The 23,672-nt window shown below is 36.6% G+C and overlaps 4 protein-coding genes across 4 annotated transcripts; 2 read left to right on the forward strand and 2 right to left on the reverse strand.

The window, feature by feature from the left end:
- Positions 1-357: 357 nt before the first annotated feature.
- LOC141442316 (uncharacterized) lies at positions 358-2,666 on the forward strand. The gene is made up of 3 exons (XM_074107275.1): positions 358-1,009; positions 1,628-1,945; positions 2,587-2,666. The coding sequence occupies exons 1-3, from the start codon at positions 967-969 to the stop codon at positions 2,601-2,603; spliced, it is 378 nt and encodes a 125-aa protein (XP_073963376.1). The 5' UTR covers positions 358-966; the 3' UTR covers positions 2,604-2,666.
- Positions 2,667-3,564: 898 nt separating this feature from the next.
- On the forward strand, positions 3,565-6,889 carry LOC141442046 (uncharacterized). Its single transcript, XM_074106950.1, has 3 exons — positions 3,565-4,541; positions 5,127-5,280; positions 6,737-6,889. The coding sequence occupies exons 1-3, from the start codon at positions 3,565-3,567 to the stop codon at positions 6,887-6,889; spliced, it is 1,284 nt and encodes a 427-aa protein (XP_073963051.1).
- A 3,563-nt stretch (positions 6,890-10,452) lies between these two features.
- Positions 10,453-11,566, reverse strand: LOC141442372 (uncharacterized). The gene is made up of 2 exons (XM_074107336.1): positions 11,302-11,566; positions 10,453-11,224 (listed from the first exon to the last, which is right to left on the reverse strand). Exons 1-2 carry the CDS (start codon positions 11,309-11,311, stop codon positions 10,629-10,631), a joined length of 606 nt encoding a protein of 201 aa, XP_073963437.1. The 5' UTR covers positions 11,312-11,566; the 3' UTR covers positions 10,453-10,628.
- A 5,913-nt stretch (positions 11,567-17,479) lies between these two features.
- LOC141442185 (uncharacterized) lies at positions 17,480-19,104 on the reverse strand. The gene is made up of 2 exons (XM_074107097.1): positions 18,476-19,104; positions 17,480-18,035 (listed from the first exon to the last, which is right to left on the reverse strand). Exons 1-2 carry the CDS (start codon positions 19,032-19,034, stop codon positions 17,740-17,742), a joined length of 855 nt encoding a protein of 284 aa, XP_073963198.1. The 5' UTR covers positions 19,035-19,104; the 3' UTR covers positions 17,480-17,739.
- Between the last annotated feature and the right edge of the window lie 4,568 nt (positions 19,105-23,672).

The following is a 23,672-nucleotide window of genomic DNA, read 5'->3' on the forward strand; positions in this document are numbered from 1 at the left end:
ATAATTTAATAAAGATATTTTGACTTTGACTTTGACTTAATATTAAAGTTAGGTTCTGTCGGCATGTCATTTAGACTTACTTGTTAAATTTTATTTTGCTGGTACATTGCAGGCAATATAAATTTTATTTTGGTTTAGTTAATTAAATTTAATGTCATGGTTGTTGCTGGCAACACAAGAGTTTGTTAGCGTTAATGTTGGCAGAACTTTTTTCTCTGATACTTCCGGTCGCCCATCGGCCATAACATGTTTTTCTACGTCTAATAAGACAATTCAGTTCTATATTTTGCTCTTGTCTAACTGTGTAAAGTGTTGGTGTTTAGATAATAAATCTTCAATACAGTGCAAAGACTTTTTCTTGGGAAGAAACAAAATCACAATATACAGTCCACGCTCCCAACATTGGTCCATTCTCACCGTCAAGACAGACAGAAGATTTTGCGAGTACAAGACCCAGCCCAACACAGCGATTGTCTCAGAATCTGCAAGCAAGAAGTGCAATCCATACAGTACCGCCGATACCTACTGCGAATACTGCGATAAATGCATCTCAGGTTTGAGCCGAAAAACGTGAATGAGCAACGAAAACAACGATTTAATTAATTCTTGTCCTACTTTCATCTCATCATATAAGTTGCTGCGAAAATAAAATTCAGCATCATTATCAAGAAAGAAAACCATTAAAACCAAGATATTTTAAGCATACGTTCCAGTTTGAAGACAGAAAAAGAAGCTTTTTCGATAGGTTCATCAATCAAGCGCGCGGGCAGTTGCGAAGGTTGGCAGCACTGACGGCGTCCCGTCCCTACTCGAACCGAACGAGCGAAGACGCGTGAGTGAACAACAGAGGAACTTCGCCATTTTGTGTCGCCCCGCGTGTTTAGTTTGCAGTTTATTTCTAAAATTTTATTGTATTAGCGCTTATTGTGATATAATTACTGGAATAAGTACAGTACATACAATACGATGGAGGCCAAAGAAATGATCGCCAAACGAGGTTATATAAAAGGTACAATAACTAGGTTATTTTCTTTCGTGTCCTCCGAATCTAATATGGAAAATTGCCATCCCGAGACCCTAATTGCGAAACGGGAAAGACTATGCGACGCATTTAAGGAGTATGAGGTGTATAATAAACAAATCATATCATTGGATTCGGAGGACAAAGAAGATTATGCGGAGGTTGAAAATAAATATTTTGATTGTTTAGCAATATTCAACGAACGTATTAAAACTAGTAGTTCTGTAGCTGAACAGAGTGCCTTGGAGTCAGGTTGCAGTAGTAAACCTAGAGCTAAATTACCTAGCATAAACATACCGACCTTTTCCGGCAAATATTCGGATTATGTAGCCTTCATACAAATATTTACTTCGGTAATTCACAACGACAAGTCGCTTGATAATGTACAAAGGTTGTATTACCTTCGATCTTTTCTCAAAGACGAGCCGTATGATTTGGTAAAAAATCTCCCACTTGTCAGTGAGAGCTATCCTCAGGCAAGGCAGTTGTTAGATGAAAGATTTTTTAACAAATATAAAATCGTTTCTGAGTACGTAAACACTCTTTTAGATTTAAATAAATTGCCTAAGTATCCCAACGCTAACGACATACGGAATTTCGTTTCAGTAGTGCGGCAAACATTAGCTGCACTTAAAAATTTGCATGCGGCAGTGGAGGCGTGGGATCCTGTGCTGCTGGGAATTTTAACGCGTAAGATCGACGCGTACAGCTCGCGTTCATTCCAATTAGAACGCGATCAAAAGCAGGAGCCGACGATTGAAGATTTTTTGGCGTACATGGACAAGCGTGCTCTTGCATTGGAAAACACGGATACCCATCCTGACAATGCAGGGCCGGGGAGAGGCCAGCCTTCTTCAGTGCAGTCTGTCAAGAGTAAGGTAGCGTTAGCAGCTGCAGCCAAGACCTCCATGGAATGTGTACACTGTAAGTGTTTTGATCACAAATTATATTCTTGCCCAAAATTCAAATTGTTACCTTCAAAGGAAAGAGTTTCCTTTGCGAAGAAATTTAACTTGTGTACTACATGTTTAAATCCTCATGTGGGTAAATGTAGATTCCACTTTCGGTGTGGAATATGCAAAAAACCTCATCACACCCTTCTGCACCAAGATGAAGAAAGCGAAAGCAACCCAGTTGTGCTCCTGTCGGGGGCATCTGCAAGCAATGTTTTAATTCCGACAGCGAGAGTAAAATTATATACTCAAAGTGGTAGGGAGGTGCATGTCAAGTGTATTTTAGATTCGGGCTCACAAGTGTCACTGATCACCACAAAAGCTATTGAGGTCTTAGGGCTTACCCCTGAGCGATCTGATATTAACCTCATTGGTGTGACGCAGAACAAGAGCAAGATTAGCTATTGCATTCCCCTACAAGTGCATTCTTTGACATCCCAATATAAAGTCTTAGTAAACTGTCATGTGGTGGAAAAAATTACATGTCAATTACCACAAATGCCAATCAGCATGGATGGAATAAATATTCCCGCTGGTGTCACATTAGCTGATACAACATTTAACCAACCTTCAGAGATAAATATGCTGATTGGGGCTGACGTCTTTTTCCAGGTCCTCCTACCGCTTGAAGAAGCACACAACCTGTGCAATGACCGAGAAAAGCAGCCTCAGCCTTCAACTCCGTGCATCCTCAACACCAAGTTTGGCCACGTCGTCGCAGGCGCGTTAGTTTCAGACATCATAAAAAATCAGGTTGTATCACTCTTTTGTGCTAAATGTGAATCAGATGTTAGTGACAGTATCAAACGACTATGGGATGTTGAGCGAGTCCCCGAACTGCTGATAGAAAAGGACTCAGAGCAAGAGTTAGCCGAAACAATTTTTGCTAATTCTGTAAAATTAGAAAATAATAAATTTCAAGTCGATTTGCCAATCAAGGTTGAGACAAATAAAATTAATGAAACTTTGGGTAGTTCATTTGACTTAGCTTTGCACAGGTTTCTCAGCCTCGAAAAACGATTGCAAAAGAACGTAAACTTACTTACTGATTATCAGAACTTCATTCATGAATATGTTGAGCTTGGACATGGTCACTATGTAGATATAAATTCATATAATTTCAATGAGGACCCGCTATATTTTTTACCGCATCATCCCGTTATAAACGAGCATAGTAAAAGCACGCCTACTAGGGTGGTATATGATGCGTCAATGAGAACTAGTAAAAAAGTTTCATTAAATGATATTTTATTAAATGGGCCTCCAGTTCAAAAGGAATTATTTGATATTGTGCTATTATTCAGAATAGGAGAGTTTTCTTTGAGTTCTGATATAAAGAAAATGTTTCGCAATGTATTAGTAAACCCACAGCAAACATCACTCCAAAACATTTTATGGCGTGACAATCCCAGTCAAACTATAAAATGTATTCGTCTTGATACTGTCACATACGGTATGAAGTCTTCAAGCTACTTGGCCACACGCTGCTTATTGGAACTTGCACAAAGGTATGGGAATGAATTGCCACTTGCATCCTACATCATTCAGAATTGTACATATGTGGATGATATTTTATATTCATGTTCTGATATGCACAACTTGCTTGAAGCTAAACGACAACTGTGTGAATTGTTAGACTATGGAAGCTTTAAATTACATAAGTGGGCATCTAATACTCCAGCTATCTTATCTGATATACCTGAAGCTGAACAACAATTCAGTGAGCGAGACTTTCAAAAAGATAATTTTAGTATGAAAGCTTTAGGTATAACACTTAATGTAAAACAAGACTGCTTCACCATTAACAGCCCAGAGGCTTTTGACCAGAATGTACTAACAAAACGGGCTATTCTTAGCTATATATCAAAATTTTATGATCCCATGGGATTTGTCAGTCCAATTGTTATAAGAGCTAAAAGCATCATACAAAAAGTCTGGTCCAGCAATGTTGGGTGGGATGAGCGCATACCGAATGAGCTTGCTGATGAGTGGTTGGAATTTGCTAACAGTTTGGCCATTATGCACCCTATTAGTATAAGGCGACACATTCCTACCAACAGTGTGAAAGCAGTACAGCTGATCGGATTTGCTGATGCATCCAGTACTACAGGATATGGGTGCTGCATATACTTACGCGTGGTTGATGAGGCAGGTATGGCTGAATTACACCTACTCTGTTCTAAGTCGCGAGTAAACCCACGTGCGAAGCCATTAACAATACCGAGGTTAGAACTGAATGCTGCCTTGCTTTTATCAATTTTAATGGAAAGAGTATATGACACATTATCCAAAGGTGTACACATTGATAATGTGTACTTATTCACTGACTCCAAAATAGCTTTAGCATGGATAAATTCGGAAACTACTAGGCTACAGGCTTATGTTTCTAACAGAGTTGGTGTAATTCAACAAAAAACAAACAGGTGGACCTGGCTGTTTGTACCCTCTGCAGACAACCCTGCAGACCTAATCAGCAGAGGTATTAGTCCACAGGAGCTTCCAAATAGCGCCCTCTGGTGGAACGGGCCGAAGTTTCTGCAAGGTGATTATATGTTTGATAGAGAAGGGTTAGACTTACCTACTAACTTACCTGAAATGAAGACTGAGCAATATAAACAGTCGCAGGTGGTACTTACAGCAATTGCAGGCAATGACTTCTTTCAAATATTAAATAGGTATTCTAATATAGAAAAGATGACACGTGTGATAGCCTATATTCTTAGATTTTGTCACAATTTAAAAAACATAAATAAGGTAAAAGATGAGATACTAAGTCCTGATGAGTTGCAAAATGCATTGCATTTGATTATAAAAAATGAACAATCTATTCATTTCAGTGCTGAGATAGAATCACTGCAAAAGGGCAATGTCATACGAGGGTCCATGAAACCGCTTCATCCATTTTTAGATAAGGACGGATTACTAAGAGTAGGCGGGCGACTCGATAACTCAGATATACCACTGTCACAGAAACATCCTATAATACTACCAAAAAATTCACGAGTAACTACTCTAATTATAGAAAATGAACACATTAGGCTGTTACATGCTGGACCAAAGTCGCTCTTATCCAATTTAAATCAAAAATACTGGTTGACAAACGGTATTCGACAAGTCAAGAAAGTGACTCATAAATGTTTGGTTTGTTTTAGGCTCAAAGCTAGTGCAGCCAAACAGCTGATGGGATCCTTGCCTCAGCACCGCGTGACGTCAGCTAGGCCTTTTCAAAAGGTAGCCATAGACTTCGCTGGGCCAGTCCGCGTCAAGAATTCCCGAGTGCGAAAAGCATTAGAAAGCAAAGGATACGTATGTGTTTATGTTTGTTTTGTTACGAAGGCAGTTCATTTGGAGCTGACTTCAGATATCACAACGGATGCGTTTCTTGCATCATTTAAACGGTTTGTTAGTAGACGTGGATTGCCCAGCGACGTATTTTGCGATAATGGCGGATGTTTTCGAGGGGCAAGGAATCAGCTAGTTGAGCTATACGAGCTTAATAACTCTGCTATTCACCAGACGCTTGTGCAAGTATATGCTGCCAAACAAGGTATTAAATTCCATTTCACACCAAGTTACTCTCCTGTATTTGCGGGTCTTGCAGAGGCGGCTGTGAAAAGTATGAAATACCATTTAAAAAGAATCGTTTTAAATGCCATACTTACTTATGAGCAGCTTAGTACAGCACTCTGTCAAATAGAGGCCGTACTAAATTCGCGCCCAAATTTGCCTTTGTCTGAAGACATAAATGACTACTGCTACCTCACTCCTGGGCACTTTTTAATAGGTACATCCTTAACTATGTATCCGGACAGAAATGTTTCAGACAGTAAAGTCAATAGGTTAAATTACTGGCAACAATGTACTCAGTTACAGCAGCGATTTTGGAGGGCTTGGTATAAGTACTACTTAAATACACTGCAAAATAGGTCTAAATGGTGTGATTCTGTACCTAACGTTACTGTAGGTAAACTGGTGCTTATGAAGGAGCCTAATGCTCCACCGTTGGTGTGGCCCATGGCACGGGTTGTGCAGGTATTTCCCGGCAAGGATAATAAGGTCAGGGCCTTTCAGCTAAAAACAGCTGATGGTAAATTGTATACTAGGTCATTGCAAGGTATAAGTGTACTACCAGTTGAATAATAAATTCTGTTAATTTCTGTTATTTTACAAGAAGGTTATTGTAAGATTTAAGTTTATTTAAATAATTATCACAATTTTAATTTGTAACGGCATATTATTTGCTCAAATTAGATGTGCTTATGTAATAGACATAACGTGCACAATGGAGGTATTGTTTACTTAATGTATACTTACATAGGGTGTTCTCCTAATCTTGATTATTATTTTTTGCTATTTAGTTAACTGCTCTGTTATTTAAATCATAAGTAGCTATGATTATAACATAAGAATTTAAGTTTCTATTTGGTTAACTACTATGTGATTTAACTTAGATCATAAAATAACGTTATATAAGTTACTATATAATGTTTCAAAATTATATGTAAGTTCTATTCTTTCCTGGGCCGCAGCATGTTGCTGGCAACACAAGAGTTTGTTAGCGTTAATGCTGGCAGAACTTTTTTCTCTGATACTTCCGGTCGCCCATCGGCTATAACATGTTTTTCTACGTCTAATAAGACAATTCTGTGCTATATTTTGCTCTTGTCTAACTGTGTAAAGTGTTGGTGTTTTGGATAATAAATCTTCATTTCATCCAGTGCAAAGACTTTTTCTTGGGAAGAAACAAAACCACAATTTACAGTCCACGCTCCCAACAATGGTAAAGTTACAGAAATACGTTACTTTAACCTCCCTTAAAAAATCCGGGCTGCCGGTCAGTCCTGGATTTGTTAATATGCCGTATAGGCCGCGCGGCCTAGGGACGGCAGGCGTACTAGGGGCGGCAGCGTCCTAGGGGCTTCAGATTTCAGAGGATGCTCACTCGATTTTTTTTATTTTAGAAAGGCAAATATAAATAAGGCACTGCTGTCGGTAACACTATATTTGGTCGTCAGGGTACGGTTTTCTGCATTAATCTGCCACAGTGGAGCGTGCAAAAATATCTGACACGTCCTACCCTAGAAATAGAGTCGTATCAATTATTGATGCACGATTTGTTGTGTCAAATATTGGTGCTGGCGACTGTACCAGATTAATGAGGCAAAAGTGTCTATCATACCTAAGCAAATTTATTACATTTTGGGTGACGCCAGACGTAAGTTTTTTTCATCGAGAATTTTTTTTTTCATTCTTGACTGTCAATATAATTATACCGTAGAGTTTCTATTTATTTTGATCTACTAGGAGTATTTCGGTAAATTTAAAATTGGCGGTCCTTTTATCTTTGCATTATAGTGTCTACTCTTGCACAATATACGTTATGTGTATTGTGACTCTTGTTTCTGATGTCCTTTCAATTTTTCAAAGGTTAACTGGAAAAGATCCCATTAAGGGATAAGGTGTACTTTGTATTTTGGTTTGTTTTCATATGTTTCATGTACAATAAAGAGTTATACAATATGCGAATGGAACCACCTTATTTTTTTTCTGTAACCTTTTGTACAATAAAGAGTATAAACAAACAACAAACAAACTTTATCTTTACTACTACCTACCTAAGCGAACAGGAAAAAAATATTCGTGCTGTAGTTTTAGTAGGAAATTAGCTCGTTGAATCTATAATGGGTCGGCCACATATCACGGATAATAATAGATGACCGTTGGTGCCGAAAAGTTTTCTAATAGAGACCGCGTGGATCGGCAAGGGTAGCGTAGGGCGTCCACCAACGAGATGCATGGATGACCTGGTTCTGCTGGTTGCTGGTTCACGGTGGGTACGGGCCGCTTCCAACCAACACAACTGGAGGTATTAATATGGTGTCTATATTGACCGGTAGAAAATTGTTAGTCATAATGTAATGTTTGACATAACTCTTTTTTTCTCTGAAACCAATTATTTTTCAGAATTGTTATAAAACAAATCTAACCTAACGTATAAAGTTCTACGGGATCACCATTTAAAAAATATGAAAAATGTATGGCTTCAGCGGGGAAAAAAATTATGAGTAACAATAATTATGACAAACATTACATTATGACTTATGAGATTATGGCAGTCGAAAGGATCCCACTTATATGGGGAGGCCTATGTCCAACAGTGACGTCCTTCGGCTGATATGATGATGATGATCATGATGAGTTTTAATAGCTAACGGTACACAGCATTTTGCCACTTTTGTACGGTATTTTCGTCACAAATGTGATTTCGGATATCCCCTCTAGCTCTTGAAATGACGAGTGGAAAACTTGTTTCAAAAGCGCGTAAGAAGCTAACGGAAATATTTTCTTGAATTAATTTTATAGTTTTGTAATGGAGGAACAAATACACTGACCACCAAAGATGTATAATATTCATGATCTCCTAATTAGAATGAATAGCTAAATACTAAAACGAAGGAAATACCAATTTAAAATGGCATCACTTGTCATTTAGGCAATTGTTATTATGTCTACAGTTATGTAAAGGATGTTGATTAAAAAAATAAAAATTAAGACATGATTCGTTTACTACGTTTAGTGAGTATTCATTTATTGTATTGACTGTTCACACTAGATACTTATTGCTATATTTGTTATTTTACAAAGCGTGCTTACATAAGTAGTTATTAAATTTTTTTTTTTTTTTTTTTTTTTTTTTTTTTTTTTTTTTTTCGTTAGCCATTTTCTATGTCCCACTGCTGGGCAAAGGCCTCTCCCTCGGACTTCCAACTTCCCCTGTCGGCAGCTAAGTTTTGCCAGTCGTTTCTGAATGCGTCCAAGTCGTCCCGCCACCTCCGTCTCGGTCTGCCGCGCCTCCGTTGACCATCTAGGGGCGCCCACTGGGTAGTAACCTGTGCCCATCTCTCCGGGTGCATGCGGCAGATATGGCCAGCCCAGTCCCACTTCAGCCTGGCGGTTTCTCTCCCGACATCTGCTATGCACGTTTTCGAGCGCAGTGTGGTGTTCCGGATCCGATCTGTTCTTTTGACACTCAAAATGCTGCGCTCCATAGCCCTCTGGCAAACCTTCAACTTGGACTTCTGAATTTCGGTTAAGGACCATGTTTGGGCACCGTAGGTTAAGATGGGCAGTATACAAGAGTCGACCAGTTTCCGCTTAAGTGACAGTGGAAGGTTGCCCTTCAATAGCTTCTTCATGGACCAGAAGCTCTTCCAGGCATTGTCGATACGCCTTTCCACTTCTTTATCCTGCCTATTGCTAAAAGATACTATCTGGCCCAAGTAGATGTACTCGTCGACGTATTGTATGACGTGCCCGTCCACCTCCATCCTACGTTTTGTGCTGTTGGTCATAACCTGTGTTTTCGTCCGGTTCATCAGAAGTCCAACCCGAAGGCTCGCAGAGCTGAGATCTTGCAGCATTTGTTCGAGCTCTGAGGCCGTAGAAGAAAAAAGGACTATGTCGTCGGCGAAACGAAGATTTGTCAACCTTTTATCGCCTACTATGACACCCCTTGCCTTCCAGACCACCGCCAGGCTTTTGAAGATCTCTTCCAGTGAGCTAGTGAATAGCTTGGGTGATAGCGGGTCGCCTTGTTTAACGCCTTTTTCTATGTTAAACGACTGGCCAGATAAATTGTTGAGATTAAGGTTGGCTGTGCTGTTGTTATAAATTGATTTTTAGTAGATTGATGTACGTTGAATTATGCCTTGGTTGTGGAGCGCTGTTTCTATTGCAGAATGCTGAAGGCTGTCGAATGCTTTGGAGTAGTCCACAAATGCTAAGTAAAGATTATTAAACTCGTTATATTTCTCTATGAGCTGGTGAGTGTGTGAAGATGATCTGTAGTCGAAAATCCGGGGCGAAATCCTGCTTGCTCGGGCGGCTGGTGCTGGTCGAGCTGTCCAACAATACGATTTTCTATAACTTTAATAAGGTCTTATAGCATGTGAGATAAGCTGATTGGTCTGTAGTTATCAATGTTGACTTGTCACCCTTTTGTGGAGGAGTATTATTTGGAATGGCACATATCTTTAGGCAAATTTATTATGTCTACAGTTATGTAAAGGATGTTGATTAAAAAAATAAAAATTAAGACATGATTCGAATACGTTTACTGAGTATTCATTTATTGTATTGACTGTTTTCACTAAATATAATTGTTTCCGTGTTGATTCCATCAGGTGCTTACATAAGTAGTTATTAAATAATCTAAATTAATTGTGTAATTGTTAGATCTTGCATAAACTTAGCTATCAGAAGATCGCGGGTGAGCAAAGAAATTATTATAGTTCATTGATTTAGACCTTCGCAAAGTAACGCCTGATTCAATAAAATATCTAATAAGAATAAAGTATTCTACAATAGGTGATCATTCGAATATGTTTTGATATTAAGAATAAAAATAAGAATAATTTTATTTATAAATAATCATTGAAAATATGTAGGTAAATTCGTTTTGTATTGTGTGTATTCCTTGTTGCACGTACATAAGTAGTTAATTAAATAGATGAACTAACTTTATACTTTATAACTAGTCACAGATATAATATTTTAAAATATTACAGATAAACACTTTACTACAAAAATATAAATGACCTAAAGTCCGGCTCAACAAGGTTTTCTAAAACATAAAACTTCATCAAATAATATAGTCATTCCCACGGATTGTCATCCATCGTTTCGTTAACATTATCTTTCATCTTCACAAGCTTCTTTTTATGCATTCTGCTTTCAACTGGACCTTCTACTATCTCACCTTTATTGAAATCTTCGGCTGTTATAACTGTTTTCAGCTCTTCAGTCTTCAAATCATTATTAATAGCCTTTGGTTTCTTAGCTTTTTGAATATAACGTAATGGATAGTAAACATATTTAACACCGTTAATTATTTTAAATTTCGGATACTTAAAATTACCCTTATTCTTTACTCGTCCACCTAGAACTTGATTTATCCAATACAAATAAGTATTTTGTAGAACATCTATAATTCCTCTTTTCTTTCTCGATTTGACATCATTCTGCTTCATTTTGATGACTTCATCGTTCAAGTTCTTTATTAGAGAGAATGGTTTCTTTCCATTAACATTATTGTTGTATCTTACTATTGGTGTGACGTAGGAGATGATGGGTTTGTTTTCTATTTCGGGATTTTCTCCAACGTTATCAGCTATAATAGATCTGCTTTGCCATTGGCCGTTGGCGTCATAGCCGCCGCCACCGCCGCCACCTCCGCCGTAGTCTTGACCACCTATTTAAACGAGAACTTTTATTCTATAGATATTAGAAACTTCCACAATTGTTTAGTGTTTTAGACTGGTATAATACCTGCTGGCATCCAGGCGCCACCGCCGCCACCACCTGCGGCCCAACCCTGGAAAAAAATGGAGGCAAATTACTTTTAAAGTCAATTTGCTCGTACATTCTCCTAAGTTGCTACGCTCTTGAGAATGGTCATCCTCGGATGAAAATCAGTAGTGAACTTTATGACGACTTTTTGAGAATATATCCCCTTGCCTTTCGCACCGCAAAGCTGGAGTACAAAGTTCGTAGTCGGAAATAGAGTTGCTGCCCATTCTCACATTACGTATATAATTATTAAGCTTGGGTAAATTTAATGCTTTGAGATGACTGGAGGTAAGCGTCCATGGTCTCATTATTTGATTATCTATTAGACATCTCTTTAAAGAACAAATTCGCGTTTATGTACTTTCCGCCAACTATTTTATTTTTAAAACCCATAAATTTGTGGTGATCTCGGGAGAAGTAAAACACGTCATATTAAATGAACAATAGTTCGATGTGGGCTTATAAGAAGATAAATAAGCAATAAGTTGCAAGAAATGTTTTGATTAATGCTCCGCTGCTTTGTAACCAAAAGGTACCTACGAGTAATAACCTAATAACTTAACCATGAAAGTTTTTTTTAAATAAATTTTAACACGTGTTGGCTAACTTTTTATCCGACTTCATTTCGTTTATGGCCTTTACCTTTATCAGAATTTAATTTATTTACCAGCTTAGTTGCTGCTGTATTTCAAGTAGGCGTCTTGAAAAATATTTACCTTGATAGAACTGAGCTAAGAGTCAACTATTTAAATTTTTGCGGGATTGGGAATTTGGGTTTTTGTTTTTTCATCAAAACAGCCTATCCTTTGCTAAAGTAATATTACATACTTTAAATCGTTTTAATATTATTATATCGTGGTGGCCGAGTAGTTTGACCTATTGGCCTCTCAAGCGGATGATCGTGGGTTCGAGTTTTTTCATTCTGAGAGGAGGCTTGTGTCCAGCAGTGGAACGTATATAGGCTGGGATGATGACATAAGATGATGATTACTTACATCACCGCCTCCCCCTCCTCCACCGCCGCCTCCACCACCCCCTTTCTTCTCTAAAAGCTTCATAAGCAACATCATCTGAAATTTATTCAATATATAAGTATCTACAAATTTTACATCATCATTCATCGTTTTTAGGGTTCTGTAACTGCAGGATCATTTTATTTTCTTTCAGTCTGTATGTTCGTCTATCAAGATCTTTTTCTCAGGAATGAGTAGAGTTATTAAGCTGAAATTAATGTCAAAACTCTGTTGTTACCCGTTGGAGCAATGAAAAAGACTTCTAAATCAACACAATCATTGAAGTGCTAGGTAAGCAAAGGTATTATCATACCGGGACTGCACTAGGCATTTTAAATGTGGTACGAAAGGTAATTATAGCACAACCAATCGTAAAAGTATGAAAATCTTGTTTTTTTTTTATCTGCTGTTGCATCATTACATTTTGTTTAGGAGAGGGACTCTGCTAATACTAGAGTCCAATCGCAGTTGGCGGTTTTTTTTAAAATTACATAGTTTATGAAACTTGCCTTTGATATCATGAACGACATCATACTAAACATCATTCCCTTGAATGACATCATGCCCATCATGCCCATCATTGCTGGAATCATCTGAAAGAAAACGTCTTCAAAAATATTGTGTCAATATAAATATTGATACTTAGGGGCTGTTTCACCATCCATTGATTAGTGTTAACTGGCGGTTAGGTGTGATGCCGTCTCTATTTGTTTTGTTCGAATAGACGGAAACGGCATCACATTTAACCGTCGGTTAACGCTAATCAATGGATGGTGAAACAGCCCCTTAGTTTCTATCAACTTATCTGTAATCACAAGCAATACTAATTAATAGATAAACATATGAGTAAGGCTTAATTTGTTTTTCATGACGGTTATAATAATAATTACTATCTACAAAAATCACTTACCATCATCATCTTCATTTTCATGCACATCATGGCCATCATCATCATTTTCTTTTTCCCATCATCATGGCCGCCGCCTCCACCGCCCCCTCCACCTTTTCTTTTCTTTCTACCGACAAATTCGTCAACTGTAATACCAGAATCAATTAAAATAAATTATTTTAATGTAACGTCATCACTTCTGACCATGTGTGTGTCAGCAATTCTAGATAATTGATGATAGAGAAAAGATGAAAATTGCGTCTGATGGAATTTAATTACTTATTTCCTTGAATATCTGTATATCAATTTTTTAAACGTAAGTACACTTACCAGTATGTGAAACCGCAATGTCTTTGCCTAATGCCTTAAAGCGAAGAATGTGATTATCAAAAAACTTGTTAACTGCATTATCTATATCCAAAGACAGTTCTTCTGGATCACTTTTTGCTATTGATTTCTCCACCGTGTTATTTTCAAGTTCAGTTGTATTTACTTTAACTGGAATACAAATATCAAGTTAAAGTTCATAAATATTTAATGACTGTACAATATTATTGGCTGATATTTATTTTATCATTAAAGTAATTAGGGTTAACTTACCAAATTTAACATATTCTCCTATAACAGATATTTCACTTAGATCGTTCAGTTTCTGAAGATACAAAAGCGTTTTCTTCTGCAAACAAGAATAAGATAAATACAGGAAACATTCTGTATAAACACCTTTGAATGCGTCAGCCGACGTGTCTACGTCATTATTAAATTCACTTATTTCTTCACTTGCATTGTCACTCTTAAATTTAAGAACAGAAGCATTAATTCTCGCAATTATAAGCGCAACGACAATCACTTTATCCAAAGCCATTGCGATCGAGAAAAGGGAAACAAATGAAAAACCAAGTAGTGGGTAAGCGTTATTTATTTACTTTATGTTTATAGGATTTCAGGTCAAATGTCAAGGTATGTGGGTGAAAACATGCCATTTTCTTTGAGCTGAGAAATACGCGGATCTTGTTTGCGGTCGCCTAGGGGTAAGATTTAACTTAAACACTCAACCACGTTTTGTGACATGTCAAGACGGTCGCTGAGATCTTATGGTAAAGATAGTAAGGATTACAATGCATCTCTACTATTGTTATTTGGCTGTCAGTTGTGACGGCACAGTGATGATAAAATGATAGACCTGTTAAAATGAAAGATTTCTTAACTTTTTTTTTCTTGATTTGAATTTTGTAGATGAGCAACTACAATATTTACTTGTAATAATAACTTTACTAAATGTTTTTATTAAAATTTTTACAATGTTTTTATTCTGTTATCTACATTATTTTATGCCTTCCTTGACTTTATTGCTTTTTGTTGAAAATGCTGAAACATCCCTTTAAATTTTATTAATGTTTTTGAAGCTAAACTAAAGAAATATTCAAGTCTAAACCTTCTAATGACATTGTCGTAACCACAGCTCGTGAATGAAATCTTTGAAGAAGGCATAGCTTAAGAACTTTCGTAACAAATATACGTAATTATGTATGAGACAAAGTAATTATGATACCTTTGATGAGGGTCGTACGGGAATCAAATTTATTTGCATTAAAAAATCTTTTTTTCAGTTTGTAGGTAACTAGAGTAATTTACAACTTTCTTTGCGACGAACGAACAAGTGTAAGACTTGGTAGTAAGCGAACTTTATCACCTATGGATACCTGATAGAAGACTAAGATAATGTACCTCATTGCGACATTAATATTGTTTTTTAATGTCATTTGATTTTGGTAAAATATTGTTTAAGTTATTGCTTTGGTTAGATTAGGTTAGGTTTGGTATTGAAATGTACGTAAGTGCTTAGTGAACTTAAGTGGTGGCCTAGTGGTTTGACCTATCGCCTCTCAAGCAGAGGTTCGTGGGTTCAAGCCCCGGCCCGCACCTCTGAGTGTTTCGAAATTAATGTGCGAAATTACATTTGTAATTTACCACGAGCTTTTCGGTGAAAGAAAACATCGTGAGGAAACCTGCACACACCTGTGAAGTAATTCAATGTTATATGTGAAGTTCCCAATCCACACTGGGCCCGCGTGGGAATTACGGCCCAAGAGGGCTTCGGCCGTATTCTGAGAGGAGACCTGTGCCCAGAAGTAGGACGTATATAGGCTGGGATGATGATGCCTAACATTATGCGTACTTCTTATATGTCTATAACATTATAATTATTTTACTTGAACTTGAAATCTAACTTTTTTTTTATCGAACAGCTGGAAAACGAGCAGGCGGGTCACCTGATGGTAATTGATCACCGCCGCCCATTATTATTATTAGGACTGCTGAACTTGAACTTAATTTAATTGAATTTAAGTGGTAGTTTTTATTTCAGCTATCTATTTATATAAAAAAACGTTAGGTATAATTTTGAGATATTCTATTTTGAAAATATGCAGAAAACAGAAGGAAGATTTCGAAAGAAGACTCAAAATATAAGTATATTTTTATATTTAACACGATTATAATTAACTTCACCTGGTAATTGAACGGAAAATGATTTAAAACCTCTTCCTATCGTTTTTGAAAACGGTAGAAATAATAAATGGTTACCAAGTTTTGAATTTATACACTTTTTAATAGATACACATAAAATTTGACACAAACAAGCAAAACTGACGTATATAGTTAAAACAAAAGCTATAAAAATAGTCAATAAAAAAGAGTACAAAAACATAATTAAGAAAGATTTAAGATATAAAAAAGAGGTCTATCGCCAACACTACACCCCGGTGCAGAGCACCAGTCGTTTGGTCCACGCCAGTTAAGGTGGCAAAGAAAGTGTCATGTGTTCCTATAATGTGTGAGTATTTGTATTAGTGTCGTAGGCGTTGAACTAACGGCCGAGTTTTGGATTTATACACTTTTTAATAGACACACATAACATTTGACGCAAACAAGCAAAACTGACATATATAGTAAAACAAAAGCTATAAAAATAGACAATAAAAAAGAGTACAAAAACATAATTTTAAAAAAGAGGTCTCTCGCCAACAGTTTTATTGACACAAAACAAGGTAATGAAACTTATTTTCGATGAAAATAAACTAATAATAATATGGTATCTGATCTGATGATAGATTTGGAAGCTAGGCATTAGAACTCCAAGACAGACCAACATAACCCAGTCATGCTTGGGCTTGTTAGAATAATTAGTGGTTTTTTTTGAGTAAGAATGGTATCCAGGGTCTGATGATGGATCAGTCAGACTAGCACTGGAACTCTAAGATAAAATAGGAGCGCCAAAGTTCGCATACTCTTCGCTAATCATATCGTAATTTTTGTCCTTATCATCTTTTGTCATCATTTTTTTCCCACTGAAACCTTACCGTTTTCTGAAATTTTTAAATGGTCGTGCTATAGAAAACTATAGGTTAGGTTTGGTTTCTTCTTCTTTCAGTGCCTCTTCGATCCTGAAGGTTGGCCGTTAGCTTTTTGTACTCGTCTCTATCAGCAGCCAGCCGGAACAGCTGTTCCACGGAAGCGAACAATTATCGGATTCAGAAAAAAAAAGTGTTATGACAAACGATCGTTCTGACAAACATTTACATTCGGACTTCTAATAAGTATGCGAGCCGATATGGACCCGATAAAATAATTGTACCTAGCCGTGTTCATGTTTGTTAGAATGGTCTGGGGGTGTATTTTGACTAAAGGTGGCTTCCATGGCCATGATAAAATAGTGAGGCAGTTACTGCCAAGGTGTATTCTTAAAACTATAATCTTATTGGTTAAAATGAATTAGATCATAATTAGTAAAAGACTTTGTAAGTTTAGTATATTCCGTTTATTATTACATCAAGGAGAAGACAATATAATACTTATGTAAAAGTAATACGAAATTATGAAATTAGTTTTTGGTTTCAAGAATAAATGCATAGGTATTGAAAATAACAATCGTAAAAATATTACTAGAAGAAATATCACAGCTATACCGCTAATATAATACAAATATACAAAAAAATACACATATTTACACAAGTACTTGTAGATACACTACATATAAATATTAAATATAGAACGGTCATATTATGATACATTACATCAATGATTAATAAATAAATACAAACAAAAACGAAGCAATAATTTTTGTAAGTGCTGAATAAGACGGTGGGAAGAGAAAAAAAGATGATAGACTAAATATGTGAAATAGATACAACTTTAACACGCCTAACGAAATCTGCAATAAATAATCAATTCACAACGAAGAAAAAGCTTAATGCACAGGGTAATAAATACTTAACTAATCAATAAATTACTACAAACTAAACATTCTACAGAAAAAATAACTTGTAGGTAATACTTAATAACAGGATAGAATGAGTTAATTCCATCTAAGTTAAGAATAGGTAAGACAAACCGCACTCACAAGTAAAGGAAATGAAATTCAACAAACCCAAATCAAGTCAACATTAAAGGTTAAAAGAAAAGTCTTATGAAGAAGAATCTTCAGTCAATATGACTAAGTTCTATTTCTAAAGTTTATGTGGTGCTGGTGCTAGACGTGCCATATGGCATGTAGCTACTGTAGGCATCAGGCTCATACGCCCGTCTGTATCCTCCGTGATGACCGTGCTCATGTTCGTGATGCTCCTCATGACTGTGTGAATGATGATGAGACACTTCAGGCTTCGTGATGATCTCGTATGTTGTCTTGCCGCCTCCACCGTGGCCCTTCAGACCGACCAGAGCAGACAGAAGAAGTGACATTAAGGCTGTCATCAGAGCTTTGCCAGCTAAGAGAGCTAGGGCACCGAGAGCTGCTGCTGCCAGAGTACCTGATAAAAAAAAATTGTAAAGTAGATGGAAAAATAGTCTTAAAGTGAGACAACAACTGTAGAAAATTACTGTATTATTGTAAATACGAATTGAACCAAAATGCTTTGTATATAATTGTTTGTTATTTTGTCCGTAGTACTTAATAGATTTTATCAGTAGTACAGTCGAGCTCATAAACTTGTGAGCAGAAATTTTATCAAAAATATCTGAACACGCTTCCACGCCGTTAACAATAGAGTAGTGTTCAGATATTTTAAATCAAATTTTTGCTCACAAGTTCATAAACTCGAAGCATTATTCTGGTAGACGTCCCGTTAATTATTTTTCTTCAAAGTTATCATATTACAGAACACTCTTATTTTTTTAAGATTCAAATTTATATCATGAATTTAACGTCAAACACCATCTTATCAAAAATTAATAATACGAGCATTTTTACCTTTCATCATCAGAGCTGCCGCTAGCAATCCACCGCCGCCGCCTTTGCCACCACCACCTAATCCTCCACCTCCACCTCCACTTTTTCTGCCAATAGCCTCCTGATCTCCTTTCGCCATGTTCATAGCCTCCTTTGTAGTTTTTGGATCCAGCAGCCTATACCTCAGCGAATGACCATCCAAGTAATCTTGCAGGCGATATAACAAGAATCTATTTAATTTCTCTTCAGGTTTTCCAGGGAACTGTCGTGATAGCTCGGCAGCCAGTTCTTCAGGATTTGAAGAGTTTGATGTCTTGTTTTCTTTAACAATGCTCAATCCTGGAAGAAGGGGTAGCTCATCGCGAGAGCTCAAGTCTTCAATAAAGGATAGAACATGGATTTTGAGACACTTGGCGCTGAGGCTGCTGTTGCAGTCTTTATGCAACGAACGTCCAGCTCTTTCCGATGTATTTTTTGGAGTTTCCACAATGGTGTTTGTCGGTGATCCATCAATGGCCCCATTGGAAAAGTCCACGCACACAATCAAAGCCACAAAAGCAAACACACTTCTTTGGAACATATTGTCACTTTTTCACTACACTGGTTACTAAAATCCTTCTCCCGATACGTTACACTGTCATCTCGTTGAATGGTACCATTCAACTGATAGTTAAACTGCTCCGTCCAATTTATTTTATACTATCTATCAGATAAAAAAAAGCAAGAAAAGTCGATCGGAAAGGCAAAGAGTAAAATTGAACGAACTAGTGGCCATTGTTCGGACGACCGATTACTTTCGAACAGCGAGTTTGAGCAAAGTGCAAGTGTCGGAAAATTAGTCTAAAATTGGAACCCATTTCGAATGATAATTTATAATACTTAACAAGTGAAGTGAATTAACTAAACAAGAACCAAAGTGAAGTACAAAACTTGGGACGTCATTTACTCCATATTAGGTATTAAGAAAAAGTTATGATACATTATTCTTGAGCATATAATGTGACTAATGAACAACACATAAGAACTTTCGTTACAATAAATACAAACGAATAAAATGCAAAACATTATGCGTGTTCGCATCGCGTTTCCATTTCTATTCAATAACGTGACGGTATAGAAAAATAATTATTTTGGAATTCAAAGTAGTTTAATTATTTTGTTATCATTTAGTCATCATGTATAAAAGGTCACAAGGATATTTTTGCAACTGAAATAGTCAGTAAAAAGTTCATTTTAGTACAGTCGGTATCTTAACATAAGTATTTATTTTTCTATGCAACTAGTATGAAAAACTAGATAATAATTTGGAGAACCGACCGTACAAGCTATTTGCGGACTATTCTTTTGTTGACTGTACTTATATTGTTATTCAACTAACGTACCTATGTATATATGTATCGACTAAATGTCCTAGAGACTACCAGTAGTCATAAGGACGCGTGACGGGTTAAACTTCTGAGCAAAAATTTTATCAAAAATATGTGAACACGACGCTATTGTTAAGACGTAGAAGTGTGTTCAGATATTTTTGTTCGGACTTTTGCTGAGAAGTTTAAGAACCCGACTGCATGTACATCTTTTTATATATAAATTATAGGTGAACAAATAAGCAGAGTGTAAAAAAATCGGCTTGGTAAAAGCAATGGAAACGAACTCAAACACAATCGCTATTGATCATGGAAGTGCGTCTAGGTTAGAAAAAAGAAAAAAACAGTGGCAACTCTCTCCCAAAGAGAAAAATAATGCCTCGAAGGAAATGATCGAGAGTGATGTCATTGCCATTCAAATAGATATTGCGAAGCATTGCAAATAAATTAGTCGATTAAATCACAGTTTTGTGGTTTTGCTGTGAGAATAAAAAAATCGTTTCAGAATAGCGAATTAAAACGTTCATTATGATAGAGTTAGTTGAGTAAATAAGTACTAAGATTAAATTTAAAGAAAAATAGAAAGTTCTCACTTAGAGATAGAGTTTATAACTAAAAAGCCCAAGTTAAAAGCCTACGCGCTGCATTAATAATTAACCCTTAAAGAAGAGATAAATTAGATAATTTATTGAATCAGGCGTTACTTTGCGGAGGTCAATATTGTAATATAAGGTGATGGTACGTGGTGGTCAATAAGACGATAGCTGTGTTGTGCGTAAAGAGAACCTTTTATTAAATCAACCTTAGAATATATACATTACGATTGTCGCTGATACAAGCAATATGCGTTTATGTGGCAGTAAACTATTGTGTTACTGCTAAACATTGAAAGTGGCCAATTGCCATACTACAATATCAATGAACCTTATGATAGCTAAGTGTTCATGCAGTTCCCCCAACTCACACTGTAAGAACACACACAAATCACACAAACCCATCTATCACCACCAACACACTACACTGATGCGTTTCGAACTCAACCAGAGCTCATCTTCAGAGCAACACAACTGTACACCATGCTACTAGATGTTAGACTCCATGTCCAGATGTGAGTCTAATCGAGAGCCCTTTCATTTGATATATGACACAGTAAGGTTAGCAAGACTTTTTTTTAAATTTCCTAACTTCTCCCCCGAAAATGACCCTTATTTTTAAAAAAGTATTTATTTACTTTGCACGTCTGTGTTTGGGTCATAGGATTAAACTATCCTATCAAATTTCACCTGATTTGGTCCAGTAGATTTGAAGCAACGCACGAGTGATCCTATAAGGGTTCCACGTTTTTGTACGGAGCCCTAAAAAATTAGGCTAGTCATACAACAGAGTATTTGACAGTGGACTCGTGGCAAGACACCATTTAATATTAACCCCACTAATCAAGGATATTTTTGTCTGTATATAAACAGCCGTATTGACCAGCCACAGAATAATACCTAATCAAAACGAATTTGTCCAAATAGGCCGCAAAAGGCTCTTCAACGATCAAAGGATTCGGAAAGACCATTATTACTAAGAAGAATCCATCGCGACGTAACTTCGTAAAACGTATTTTTCCATAGTAAAAAACATTATTATTACAATTCTCATAACTATTCAAAATAGCGAAACCAACTAAGTAAATAAGATAGATCCATCCATCCATCCCAGCCTATATACGTCCCACTGCTGGGTACAGGCCTCCCCTCAGAATAAGAGGACTTGGGACATAGTTCCCACGCGGGCCCGGTGCGGATTGGGAACTTCACACGCACCATTGAATTGCTTCGCAGGATTGTGCAGGTTTCCTCACGATGTTTTCCTTCACCGCAAAGCTCGTGGTAAATATATGTAATATATTTTCAGATGTGCGAGGGTTTGAAACACACTGCTTGAGAGACGATAGGTCAAACCACTACCACGGCTTCAATAATAAGATAGATACAAGATAAAAATTACAAGGATTTAATATCTAAACTTTACAGGGATGCAGGGAGCCTTATAGTACTAAGTACGGTCAAAAGCATAAATGTATAACTTAAAGCATGCCACTAGACATAAGGTCGATGTATACATATTTTGACGATATGGCTATACATAGGTATATTTTTGCTTTCGCCTGTACCTAAATCATAAATTAATTGGACATCTATAAATATCTCTAGGTGTTGCCCGCAACTCCGTCCGCGTAGTATTCGTTTATCGCTATCCCACGGGAACTATGCAATTTTCCGGGACTCAAACTATCTGTGTACCGAATTTCATCTTAATCGGTTCAGCGGCTTAGACGTGATTGAGTAACAAACATCCAAACATCTTCACAAACTTTCACATTTACTCGTATAATAAAAGTAGGATTAAGTCTCCCAATGTCAAAATTAATTATTCTGAAATATATTTTGCAGTTCTACTTACTAATCAATGTCTCGTTATTATTATTCATTATTTTAAAGACACACACTCTGTTCTATTAAAACTAGTCGCATTATATCATGCTCCGAATAATTTACTTTCCCTTACTTATCAAAAAGTAAAAAAATAATAATACGACTCATTGCACTGGTATTGGAAGTCATAAATAGAAAGTCGTAGTCTTTTTTTCAAACACGCTGTTTATTTAACTTCAAGTTTTAGACTGAGCAAGCAAAAGCTTGTTTGTTGTTAGAATACGAAAAGTAATTTAATTACACCATGATCAAAGAACATAACCCTCAAAAGATTCAAAGATTCAAATAATTTGCTCAGAATGCAGTTGTGCAGTTGTTACATTGATAATTTTAAATATGTCCACTGTATTCAGCCTGCATGCAGGCGTGCAAATATTTGTCGAAAATGCCAAAAAACAATTATTACAAAAATAATAATAATAACATAATCAATAACAGCCAAATATTTGAAAAATTAAAATGTCAGTCACGATTTAAATAATTCTTGATGGTGTAAAAACAACGGTCCAAGAGCCAGGTAGTCAATTTATACTTAATACTGCCTTCGAGTAATTTAATGTCCTCAGGTAAGTTATTGTATATGTCAATGCACATTGTCATGTTGAAAACATTTTTCTTATAGATCATTTTATAAACTCGTGGTTTATACAGTAAATTCATAATTTTGATTCTGGTTTCTCTGTGTAATACTTCACCGCGTCTCTTAAATAAAGATGATAGTAATAATAATAACTATGGGCATTTACTCCTTCGGGCAGTCATATTAAGAAAAATATTTAATGGCCTTCTGTGACAAACGATTAATTTAAGTGTCGTAAAACTGCCAGAGCGACAGGGGACAGACACGATACAAACGCTTGCGTTTGAAATACGTGGCGTTTGTATCGATACAAACGCATGGATCGTGTGTAAGGCTACGTACACACTATGCGGCTAACCGTGCGGTTTTGGCGCGCCGTCCCTCTTCAAAGTATCGGTCGAGAAAGAGACGACGCGCTAAAATAGTGTACGTGCAACGTGCCCTTTTGCTTTGATTCGAGTGCCAAAAAAGTCGTGTAAAGTCACTCTCGCAATAAAATTTAAGACTTATTTTACCTTTTCTATGAAACATGAAGTTGCTTTTGCGGTATAGACTTTTTGCCAAATCGCACCTTCGATAGAACAAGGGCATAATTTCCACATTTTCCAATTTTTAAATTTTTTTAGATTTTTAGACAATTTAGACCTTGCACTACTGTAAGTACGATAATATGACGAATTTTTCGATTTTTAGACAATTAATCCCTTGTTCTACCGAAGATGCGAAATGTCAAATTCTAATAGTGATTTGCTTCAGGAATCAAATCAGAGGGGTTTGTTTGACAATGC

This window comes from Choristoneura fumiferana, chromosome 25 (genome assembly GCF_025370935.1).
Source record: "Choristoneura fumiferana chromosome 25, NRCan_CFum_1, whole genome shotgun sequence".
NCBI classification, from domain to species: Eukaryota; Metazoa; Arthropoda; class Insecta; order Lepidoptera; family Tortricidae; genus Choristoneura; species Choristoneura fumiferana.

What these genes read in the sequence shown, in the direction of transcription:
- LOC141442046 (XM_074106950.1), top strand. Translation starts at nt 3,565, where the DNA reads ATGCACAACTTGCTTGAAGCTAAACGACAACTGTGTGAATTGTTAGAC. An exon ending in TATATGTTTGATAGAGAAGG is followed by an intron (nt 4,542 to 5,126) that starts GTTAGACTTACC and finishes GGTTTGTTTTAG; the next exon opens with GCTCAAAGCTAGTGCAGCCA. An exon ending in CATTAGAAAGCAAAGGATAC is followed by an intron (nt 5,281 to 6,736) that starts GTATGTGTTTAT and finishes CACAATTTACAG; the next exon opens with TCCACGCTCCCAACAATGGT.
- LOC141442316 (XM_074107275.1), top strand. Translation starts at nt 967, where the DNA reads ATGGAGGCCAAAGAAATGATCGCCAAACGAGGTTATATAAAAG. An exon ending in CAAACGAGGTTATATAAAAG is followed by an intron (nt 1,010 to 1,627) that starts GTACAATAACTA and finishes ATTTCGTTTCAG; the next exon opens with TAGTGCGGCAAACATTAGCT.
- LOC141442185 (XM_074107097.1), bottom strand. Translation starts at nt 19,034, where the DNA reads ATGTTCCAAAGAAGTGTGTTTGCTTTTGTGGCTTTGATTGTGTGCGTG. An exon ending in GGCAGCTCTGATGATGAAAG is followed by an intron (nt 18,036 to 18,475) that starts GTAAAAATGCTC and finishes TTTTTTTATCAG; the next exon opens with GTACTCTGGCAGCAGCAGCT.